Source organism: Ricinus communis, chromosome 7 (assembly GCF_019578655.1).
Source record: "Ricinus communis isolate WT05 ecotype wild-type chromosome 7, ASM1957865v1, whole genome shotgun sequence".
Taxonomy (NCBI): Eukaryota; Viridiplantae; Streptophyta; class Magnoliopsida; order Malpighiales; family Euphorbiaceae; genus Ricinus; species Ricinus communis.
In genome coordinates this window covers 26,421,302-26,432,413 of record NC_063262.1, presented here as the reverse complement: position 1 = coordinate 26,432,413, position 11,112 = coordinate 26,421,302, and the positions used below count along the sequence as shown (strand labels likewise).

The following is an 11,112-nucleotide window of genomic DNA, read 5'->3' as shown; positions in this document are numbered from 1 at the left end:
TATACTAAAAAATATTTTAAAATATTATTTAAAGATACAAATAGAATAATTTAATCTTTTATTTTATTTTTATTAATAAAAAGTTTTATAAATATTAATCAGTTAAATGTTTAATATATTTATTAAATATAAAACAAAAAAAAAACTAAATTTGACTCTATATAAGAATTAAACAAACTTTTATTTTATATTGAAAAATAAAAATTATATTAAAATATTATTCTATAATAATGATTCTTTAAAAACAAAAATTTAATATATATAAAAAAATAATAAAAATATATTTATATTATAGGTCATTTTAATTTTTTATTTTAATATGATTTGAGACCTATGGTATATATAATTATAGTTATTTTTTAGAAATATCTTATTTGATTAATATTAATTACATATAATAAAAAAATATCAAAAATAATTTTAATATAGTTTATATTTTATTTTTGAGAATTGAATATGTATAAATCTGAGATTATTTTATTTAATATTTTATCAAATTATTAATGTAAGTTTATCTCTTTAAATAAGAGTGAAAATATTTGGTCAAAGAAAAGAAGAAAATAACTATTTTTATGACATCAGATGAGATTTTTTAAAAAGATAATTTATTTAGTATTATGAAAGAAAGTTTTAACATGAGTATTTAATAAAGAAAAAAGAAAGATTATTTGAAGAAAAAGAAAAGATTTATTTTATGAGTCAATTGAGCAATTAATGATGCCAAAAAGAAGAGAAGTGTAGAAGGAAGCAAAAGCGGCGAAAGTAGTTGTAGCAGTGAGGATGGGAAGCGACAGAGGAGGGGAATATGCCGGTCGAATATTTTTGTTCTTTTTCTTTATTTGGGTAAACCCTCCACAAGTATTTGCGATACTTCTGCTGCAGAGTCGTTGCATATGTATATAAATACCAACGAACGTCTGCTGCCCCTTTTAAGTTGAATTTTTTAACCCTCTCACAAGCATTCCTCTTGTGATTTCCTTCTTTCTTTCTGCACTCACATTGATCACCACTCTCTCCTTTTTCTTCTTCTAAACGAAGAAGAAATCATCAGAAGGTTAGTCCCATAAGCTTCATTATAAATTGAATTTTGTTGTTATTATGGGTGCGTGTTCTTTCTTATTATCTTCTTGTTTCTTCACTTCTTTCATGCAACCAAAATAGAAAGGACTCTGCACAAAACCTTGTTCTTCTCTCTTTCATGATTTCCATTCTCATGGTGCATTGGAAATTTTCTTTCTTTCTTTCTTTCTTTCTTTGTAATGATTTTTTTCCCTTAAAATCTCAGAGATCGCAAGTTTCTTAATAGAAATGGAATTACAAAATCAGAGCTTATAGTGTTTTCATATGTACACTATCCTCTACGCTGCACCCGTAAGATTTGCCATGATCAGCGTAGGCTATTCTTGATTTTCTTGATTCATGCATGTTAGTAAATGGAAAATCTATTAACTACTCCGGCTGGATTACACTCAATTAGGTTGGGTGCAGTACATCAGCATAAGTAATCATTGTTAATTAAATCTACTAAAATATTAAATATAATATTTTCCCTGATTCTAGGATCTCACTCTTACTTTATCTTTCTTAATAATTTTGATTGCCATTTGCAACTGCAAACAAATTTGTATTCAAAGAGTTGGTGATCCATCAAACCCTTCAACCCCCTTTTGTAGTTTGCTAATTCCGGTCCAACTTTTCAGCTGCCATAACTAGGTAGCAATTTCTTTTACCCTTCTGCTGTTGTCTCGAAAATTCACCAAGCAAATTAGAATTAGTATATTCTAATTGCGGTTGGTTGATATATCTATCTCCTAGTGCAGAAGGTTAAGCATGTCTAAAATTTTTGAGCTAAAGATAACTCAAACCTAAAGGGATCGAGTAAAATCCTTTTTAGCTTCTAGCAAGGGTGTAGTTTTCTATGGATAAAGGTTTCGAAATTGATAATCTTATGTCATTTTGTTGGTATTATCTAAGTCAAAGTAAGTAGGCACCCATGTTGTGTGTTGAAGTGGGGCAATGTGTATGTGGGTGACGATTACTTTTTGTTTGAGAAGTGAAGAAAGATGCAGAATTATCTTTGGACTTTTCCTTTGTTTTTATTCTCCTTTTTCCTGTAGACATGGAGATTTTAACTTTACTAGAATATTAATGAACTTTTCAAAATTACTCAGAAGGGTACTGCTGATTTTTATATACGGACCTGAAGCCTTAGTAGCTAGCCTTTCTAATTTCCAAAAGTGATCAAGGACTTATGCAGCAGTTGGACCCACCAGTTTTTTCTTTAGCCGACTAAACTGAGTTGTCCAAAATCTTGTGGAAATTAATGTTATGTTCACCCAATAAATTTGTATGAAAATAATCAGATGCTCGGAAAATATGTAGCATATGTTATAGTTTAAACTCTCTCTGCTTCATCATCGTTGTGTTTGTACACCCAATATGATTCTTTCATGATAATTTAATTTGGCTTAGACTGATCAACTTGACTGGACAACTGAATTGAGGAAAACTGTTCAGATTCTCAACAACTGTCCTATTTGAAGATGTTCTTATAATTTGGTGGTATTATATCAGTTCTTACTTTTGTTTATCAATCTTTGCAGATTAAAAGAGAGAAAAGTTGTGAATTTGAGTGCTAGATAGCCATGGGGAAGGAATTACAAGTTCTTAATGCTCTTGATGTAGCGAAAACACAATGGTACCACTTCACTGCAATTATTATCGCTGGAATGGGCTTTTTCACCGATGCATATGACCTGTTTTGCATTTCTCTGGTCACTAAATTGCTTGGCCGCATATACTATCATGTGGATGGGGCAGAGAAGCCTGGAACTTTGCCTCCTAATGTATCAGCTGCTGTTAATGGTGTGGCGTTCTGTGGAACTCTTGCAGGCCAGCTCTTCTTTGGCTGGCTTGGTGACAAGATGGGGAGGAAGAAAGTTTATGGTATGACTCTTATGCTCATGGTGATTTGTTCAGTGGCATCAGGTCTTTCTTTTGGCCATACTGCTAAATCGGTCATGGCAACTCTCTGCTTCTTCCGGTTCTGGCTTGGGTTTGGTATTGGTGGTGACTATCCACTTTCTGCCACCATCATGTCTGAGTATGCTAACAAGAAGACCAGGGGTGCCTTTATCGCTGCTGTATTTGCCATGCAGGGATTTGGAATTTTAGCAGGAGGTATTTTTGCCATAATTATATCATCTTCTTTTGGGGCCAGGTTCGATGCTCCAGCTTATGAGGTTAATGCAACTGCCTCAACTATCCCACAAGCAGACTATGTATGGCGTATAATTCTCATGGTTGGAGCACTTCCTGCTGCCCTTACCTATTATTGGAGGATGAAAATGCCTGAAACTGCCCGCTACACCGCCCTTGTTGCCAAGAATGCAAAACAGGCTGCTTCTGATATGTCCAAAGTTTTGCAGGTGGATCTCGAGGCAGAAGAGCAAAAGGTTCAACAGATCTCTGGGAATCAATCCAATGGATTTGGTCTGTTCTCTAAACAGTTTCTTCGTCGCCATGGACTTCACTTACTTGGCACAACAACCACATGGTTCTTGCTTGACATTGCATTCTACAGCCAAAATTTATTCCAAAAGGATATCTTTAGTGCAATTGGGTGGATTCCTCCTGCAAAGACTATGAATGCCATCGAGGAGGTTTATAGAATTGCAAGGGCACAAACACTTATTGCTCTATGCAGTACTGTCCCAGGCTACTGGTTCACAGTTGCTTTGATTGACAAAATAGGAAGATTTGCCATTCAGTTGATGGGATTCTTCTTCATGACAGTGTTCATGTTTGCTTTGGCCATTCCTTACGACCACTGGACCCACAAGGACAACCGAATTGGATTTGTTGTCATGTACTCATTAACCTTCTTCTTTGCAAACTTTGGACCTAATGCCACCACATTTGTCGTGCCAGCCGAAATTTTCCCAGCAAGGTTAAGGTCCACTTGCCATGGTATATCAGCAGCATCTGGAAAGCTTGGGGCCATGGTTGGTGCATTCGGGTTCTTATATTTGGCTCAGAACAAAGACAAGGCCAAGGCAGATGCAGGGTACCCAGCAGGCATTGGTGTGAGGAACTCACTTATTGTGTTGGGTGTAATCAACTTCTTAGGCATCATGTTTACTTTCTTGGTGCCAGAATCGAAGGGAAAATCTTTGGAGGAGATGTCAGGTGAGCACGAGGAAGATAACGAGAACGAGGAGCAAAGTTCACATAATAACAGGACGGTTCCAGTTTAGATTAGTCCAAAAGCAAGTTGTCCAGAATAAAAGTTGTACAAGTCTTCTTGATTCTGGCAAGAAAAGTCTGATATTTTTTTCTTCCCCCTGCTTGCCTTATCTTGTAGTTCTTCTATCTCCACTTTCTGTTTTCCTTAATTTTGTACTTATTGTAGTCATATCCTGCTGGAACTCAGGAATATAATAGACATTCGCTATTGTTCTTCATTATTCTCTGATGTGATGCTCTGCAATTTCTTGGCTTCTGTTTCTTTTTGCTGCATAGCTATTTTATCTTTTGTTTAGTTCGACAGTGACAAGGAGAAACGAGAGTCTCCTCACTGCAATTCAAAAATAAGGAGAATCAGCACTCCTATTTCTCTATACCTAAAAATTCAAGGTTCAACTGGGAGCGCACAAATTCTTTTCACCATCTGTTATGTATTCGTTGTCCAATTATCACTCTCATAATCACATCCACTGAGTTCTCTTTACCAAATTCCCCACAGAAAATTATCAAGCGAAGCTGGTTATACCAAGGTAAATTCATACAGAAATTTGATTCTTTTTCTTTGGAATCTATTTGTTACGTTATCGTTCTTGCTTCACAAAGAGCCGTCAGAACCTTGTCTTACAATTTGATTGCGGATTAAAATAGCACTTGTCTTTCACATGAACTCAAAACAGCTGGATAGATGGAATTTGTTGACAGCCTAAAACTAAAGGCAATCAGAAGGCACACTTTAGCACTTGTTCTTGGAAGAAGAAGAAATTTTAAGTCTAAGTTAATTTTTTTTTAAAATTAGGTGAGTTTTCATGCAACGGCCAATGTAAAAAAAAAAAATACTATATTTTATTATATAGTTTACAGTTGGTTGAATTTTCTATGAGTTAAAAGAATAAAAATAAAAAATAAAAGAGCCAACCAAAAGATTTGTGAATTCATAAACTCAGATGCCAAAATTTTATGGAATTGGATATTTGACTGGTTGAACCACCAGCTCAAGAAATGATACATTGAACATTTGTTGTTACTAATACTAGATAGTGCATATTTTCCTTTTGATATAGCTTCCAATTATGAACAATAATTTATATATGAAGAAATTAATGACCATATATAACACTATCAAGTAGGACCTGATAAGAATAGTTGGGATTCAAATGAATGCATTAAAAGTTTGGATATATTATTTAAATATGTAAAATTTCTGTTATTATTATATAATTAAGTGGTAAAAATAGCAATTGTTTTTCCTTTTCTGGTTTTAGTGGTAAATAATAATGAGTAAGATAATGCCGAATTATACCAGGGAATGTACCAAAAGAGGTTTAAAGTTGGTTAAGATACAGTAAAGATTTGCATATTGCTAGCTGGGCAGAAAATACCGCTAATCACACTCATTAATACGTAATTAAGGAATATACTGATGATATATTCTGTTTGCTAAGGATACCCTTTTTGTTCTTCTTTCGTTTATGTATAAATTTGCCAAAGTCCCTTCTCACCTGCCTCACCAACCATATCTCTCTTTTAACTTTCTCAAGGAAACACACTTTCAGGTCAGTGCCAAAGTTAACTTCTTTCTTTCATGCATGAGTTTCTGTTTCGAATATCTTATAGATTAATAGCTTGGTTTGGTTTATTTATTTATTTATATATTTATTTCGTTGTAGCTGAAAGGAATTTATTTTAGTGGTGATTAGTATTTTGTGGCTATTTTGAAACGTAAAATATTACGTGAAATCAGTCCACAAGACTTTCCGAGTTTGCGCCTGTAAAAGTGTTTGAACGCATCGCATATATATACACATATTTAATCTTTTCAATGGCATCAGAATCGTTCTTTCATGGACGTCTAACATATTCAAGAATTACGCAATTTCTTTAGTGTTTTCGAGTGTCCTTTCTTTGAATAATTTGGTTTGCCCATTGTGTACTCTGTTGATAAGCACTATTCGATTACAAGAGTGAATGTTCTTACCATAGCTCTTGTTCAATCTTTTCAGGTAGAACCCAAATATTTGCAAGAGAAGGTTTTGGTTAATTAGTGGGCATTGCAAGAAAATGGCCAACGATCATTTGCACGTTCTTAATAAACTTGATGTGGCAAAGACACAGCTTTATCATTTCACTGCAGTTGTTATTGCTGGAATGGGTTTCTTCACTGATGCATATGATCTATTCTGCATATCCCTTGTAACGAAATTGCTCGGCCGCATATACTATCATGTTGATGGTGCAGAGAAACCTGGCACATTGCCTCCTAATGTATCAGCAGCTGTTAATGGTGTTGCATTCGTTGGAACTTTGTCAGGCCAACTATTTTTTGGTTGGCTTGGTGACAAAATGGGTAGAAAGAAGGTCTATGGAATTACCCTGATGCTTATGGTCATTTGTTCTGTTTGTTCAGGCCTTTCTTTCGGGAAGGATCCAAAAGCAGTTATGGCAACCCTTTGCTTCTTCAGGTTCTGGCTTGGATTTGGTATTGGCGGTGACTACCCGCTTTCCGCAACGATCATGTCTGAATATGCTAACAAAAAGACTCGCGGTGCGTTCATTGCAGCAGTCTTTGCGATGCAAGGGTTTGGAATTTTAGCAGGAGGCATATTTGCTATTATCGTAGCATCTGCATTTGACTCCAAGTTCAGTGCTCCTGCTTATGAAGTTGATCCAATCGGTTCGACTGTCCCTCAAGCAGATTACGTTTGGCGAATTATTCTTATGGTTGGAGCATTACCAGCTGGACTGACTTATTACTGGCGATTGAAGATGCCTGAAACTGCTCGCTACACTGCTCTAGTTGCAAAGAATGCACAGCAGGCAGCAAGTGATATGTCCAAGGTTCTGCAGGTCAATATTGAGGCAGAACCTCAGAAGATTGAGAGGTCGAATCAGCAGCCAACCAGTTCTTTTGGTCTGTTTTCAAAAGAGTTTCTTCGTCGCCATGGACTTCACTTACTTGGAACCACAAGTACATGGTTCTTACTTGACATTGCATTTTACAGTCAAAATCTATTCCAGAAGGACATATTCAGTGCCATTGGATGGATTCCTTCAGCAAAATCAATGAATGCTATTCAGGAGGTTTTTAGAATTGCAAGGGCACAAACACTTATTGCTCTATGCAGTACTGTCCCGGGCTATTGGTTCACGGTGGCTCTCATCGATAAAATGGGAAGGTTTGCCATCCAAATGATGGGATTTTTCTTCATGACAGTGTTTATGTTTGCCTTAGCCATTCCTTACAATCACTGGACACACAAGGAAAATAGAATTGGATTTGTGGTAATGTATTCATTTACTTTCTTCTTTGCAAACTTTGGACCTAATTCTACCACATTCATAGTGCCAGCGGAGATTTTCCCCGCGAGGTTAAGGTCTACATGCCATGGTATATCAGCAGCGTCTGGGAAGCTTGGGGCTATGGTCGGCGCATTTGGGTTCTTGTATTTGGCTCAGAACCAGGACAAGTCCAAGGCAGATGCAGGGTACCCTGCAGGAATTGGTGTGAAGAATTCACTCATCTTGTTGGGTATAGTCAATTTATTAGGCATGCTGTTTACTTTCTTGGTGCCAGAATCCAAAGGAAAATCTTTGGAGGAGATGTCCCGTGAAAATGAGGTAGAGAGTGAAGAATAGCTGCATCCAGGAAAACTGGAAGTGCAACTGGAAAGGATTGTTTTGGCTGTGTAGGTTATCCTATATTAGCATGATTTTGTAAAGGAAGCCTTGCTAGTTCGATTTCTCCTCATCTATTGCCGATTCCAATGGACAAAGCGGCAGATTGTTCCCTTTTTGCCTTTTTCCTCTTTGATCAACCTCAAATGTAACTTTCATTAAGTTCATTCTAGAATCATAAAAGAATTTCTTTTTACATATATCTCTACTAGCCAAGCACTTGGGCTATCTTAGCTTCCAAAGAAAACTGATCCCAACAGTGTTCACCAACCAACAATCCAATACTCTTATCTCTGTGCAATAGAAAGAACACATTCGAAAAATAGAAGAAAGAAGAAGCAAAGAAGAGAACGTAAATATCTAAATGCGAATTTGTATGATAAAATATCATAAAAATACAAGTACCCAATAATAAATTTCTCTTCATCTGATCAGCAGCAAAGAGTAGATACAGCTTCTTATCGGTCTCTCCCTAGTTATTCAAGAAAAATGCAGTTTATCTTGACCAGAAAAGGATTCTGCAAATTAGCTGCTTAGTGTTGCAAGAGGCATAATTCATGAGTTGCAAAACTATAGCATAACCTTCTGTGTGGAAGAAACCTTGGAATTACAGCGCAAGCTTAATTTGCGCGATCTCTAAGCACTTCAAGATCCATTTCTGTCGGGTCAGTAGCCTGAATCTCATAGTGGATACCATCCAACTGACGTCTGAACCTGTCTTTAGATGTGGCGTAGAGCATCTTGGCACGGATTCTAGAGGTTGATGGAGACCTGATAAATATCATCAATGAATAACTGTAAATAAGATCCTGAAGGACAATTTTTACAACTGCTAAAGCTAGAAGAATGTACAGTTGGGAGCCAATAAAGGATGTGCAGATGTGCATAAAAATAATTGCAGAAAAGACCATAAGTTGATTCCTCAAAGATGCAGAGTCTTAAGTAAAAGAGCCATGAACACAAACTACTGCTCTTGCCCGTATGATCAGGTTTACTGCAATTTTTAATACCTCCTTCTCAAAAGGAAGGGTTCTTCCTTCTCTTTCCCTCTAGGTGATTATGAATCCACATATATCAGAAGCAAACTCAAAATTCAGCATCCAAGAACTTAAACATCAAGGCCTTAGAGACTAGAATGAGTGAAGAACTATAAACAATTATAAGAGAAATGAGCAAGAAAATTATAAGACATGGTAAAGATAACATGATACTAACAACATCATCTCAAACTTTAAGATTAAATTAGAGCAGAAAGGGACACCTCCACGTCTTATAAGATGAATACAACATCCAATTAGACGAACCAAAATTCAACATCTGATTGTAAAAATGAATTATCAAAAGAACATGCAGAAACATATTAAGAGAACCTGCCTGCACAAGCATCTATTTACATGTCTGCACAGGCAAGGGTATGTAAGTAGTGCAAATTTGCAGGGAGACACGGGCTCGTTTACGATTTAACAGAGTCGATGATAATCCAGAAATGCGAAGAAACCAATCAATCAAAATGCAAAAGCTGAAGTAATCAAAAACAAAATCTAACCATGCAAAGAAGAAGATCTTGCTCTTTTGACAATTCTCTGAAGTGACAAAATCAAAGTCATAAACAGCATATCGACAGTCATTATCAGGCAAAGATGCAGCAAAATCCTCATAGCTCTCAGCAGGGCCACCAGTCTTCTCTACCACGACCTCTTTCTTCTTCTCATCAATTTTAAACACCACATAGCGGTGGACCTTCTTTCTCTGCAGCTCCAAGAATGTGTTTATGCTGTGATCAGCAACACCCATCCCTGATGTTGCATTAGGCTGGAGATTCAATACAAACCAAAAAGATCTAATCAGATTTACGACAAGTGGAACACAATAAAATCTATATTTCCACTTTTAGTTTCTTCAATTTTGCGTAAGATCACAAATAGGTTCACATGCATCAACGATTTCATCAGTCCAAGAACATTAAAACATCAAAGTTGTACATCTCTGATCATGAACTTGTTTTATAACAGCAACCACTAGATCAAGAACTGGGTATCTTATTCAATAAAAGCACAACCGTTTCTCGTCCGTCTGAGCTTAAACTAACACCAAAGAAGTGATCTAAATTCCATCATAAATCTACTCGAGAAATAATAAAATTATACTCATCATCAAGCCCATAAATCACAAACTTTTCAGAAAAGCTTCCGGTTGAACTAGTCACTAACAAATACACAGAAAGTCCAGAACTTTAAACTACCCACCAACAAATACTAGAAAAAATCAAAATTTACAACAGAAAACAAGCTAAAGAACTAAAATCAAGAGCACCCATATAGAGAGAGAGAGAGAGAATTACCCGGGATATTCCCCTGAAAGACATGCTAACAGAACAGTAGAAAGATTAAGAAGTAAAGCAAACTGTAGAATAAGGAATGAGCAATGAAGAGAACAGCTTGCTTCAATTTAAGAAGGATAAGCACACCACAGCAGTTGTTATAAAAGAGAAAGGAGTGGCCAAGTTTTGGACGTAAAAGGCAAAAAGAAAAGAAAAAGAAAAAGAAAAATAGATTTAGAAATGGGAAGGAATATTGGTAAATCTTGAAGTAGATGGCAATTGAATGCTTCCAAAAGAACAATGATGGTATTCTCTTCTTCTCTCTAATGTTTTCTTGAATGGTAACCCTATGTTTGGAAGTGGGTGAAAGAGGAGGGAGAGAAAGAGAGGAAATATTAGATTCTTTGATTATTAATTACTTTTTTAAAATATTCTTCCTTCAAATTTTTCCCACTTTTCAATAAAATAAAAAATAATAATTTTTGGTGAAAGAAAAAAATTATAATTTCTTTATTTCTCTACCTCATTTTCTCATCTCTCCTGGGAGAGTCAAATTGAATTAATAGATTGTGTTGGTCGATGTTGGACATAATCATAGACATCACAATTAAGATCCGTTTATTAATTATATTTATATATTTCAATTTTAATATAATATAAAATTTAAATAATAACATGACTGTATATATATATTTTTGAAGGATATGTATAATATATTTATTTAAATAATATTTAAATTAATTAGTTGTTTTTAATAATATTTATAATACTATAAAACATATATAACAAATTTATATAAATAATAAACAAACGAATTAGAATAAGTTTGTATATTAATTTACCATATAATATATTTTAAATTGTGTTTAACATAA

General features: G+C 35.2%; 3 protein-coding genes across 4 annotated transcripts; 2 read left to right on the top strand and 1 right to left on the bottom strand.

The window, feature by feature from the left end:
- The first annotated feature begins 820 nt into the window (after positions 1 to 820).
- On the top strand, positions 821 to 4,466 carry LOC8289773 (inorganic phosphate transporter 1-4). The gene is made up of 2 exons (XM_002524576.4): positions 821 to 1,054; positions 2,604 to 4,466. Exon 2 carries the CDS (start codon positions 2,646 to 2,648, stop codon positions 4,254 to 4,256), a length of 1,611 nt encoding a protein of 536 aa, XP_002524622.1. The 5' UTR covers positions 821 to 1,054; positions 2,604 to 2,645; the 3' UTR covers positions 4,257 to 4,466.
- A 292-nt stretch (positions 4,467 to 4,758) lies between these two features.
- On the top strand, positions 4,759 to 8,115 carry LOC8289772 (inorganic phosphate transporter 1-4). Of its 2 annotated transcripts, none has more exons than XM_048377094.1 (2): positions 4,759 to 4,775; positions 6,246 to 8,115. In XM_048377094.1, exon 2 carries the CDS (start codon positions 6,304 to 6,306, stop codon positions 7,876 to 7,878), a length of 1,575 nt encoding a protein of 524 aa, XP_048233051.1. In that variant the 5' UTR covers positions 4,759 to 4,775; positions 6,246 to 6,303; the 3' UTR covers positions 7,879 to 8,115. The 2 variants fall into 2 exon arrangements, with proteins under 2 accessions (XP_048233051.1, XP_002524621.1); XM_002524575.4 differs by lacking the exon at positions 4,759 to 4,775 and adding an exon at positions 5,707 to 5,798.
- Positions 8,116 to 8,274: 159 nt separating this feature from the next.
- LOC8289771 (actin-depolymerizing factor) lies at positions 8,275 to 10,594 on the bottom strand. Its single transcript, XM_002524574.4, has 3 exons — positions 10,259 to 10,594; positions 9,464 to 9,729; positions 8,275 to 8,688 (listed from the first exon to the last, which is right to left on the bottom strand). The coding sequence occupies exons 1-3, from the start codon at positions 10,280 to 10,282 to the stop codon at positions 8,538 to 8,540; spliced, it is 441 nt and encodes a 146-aa protein (XP_002524620.1). The 5' UTR covers positions 10,283 to 10,594; the 3' UTR covers positions 8,275 to 8,537.
- Positions 10,595 to 11,112: the final 518 nt, after the last annotated feature.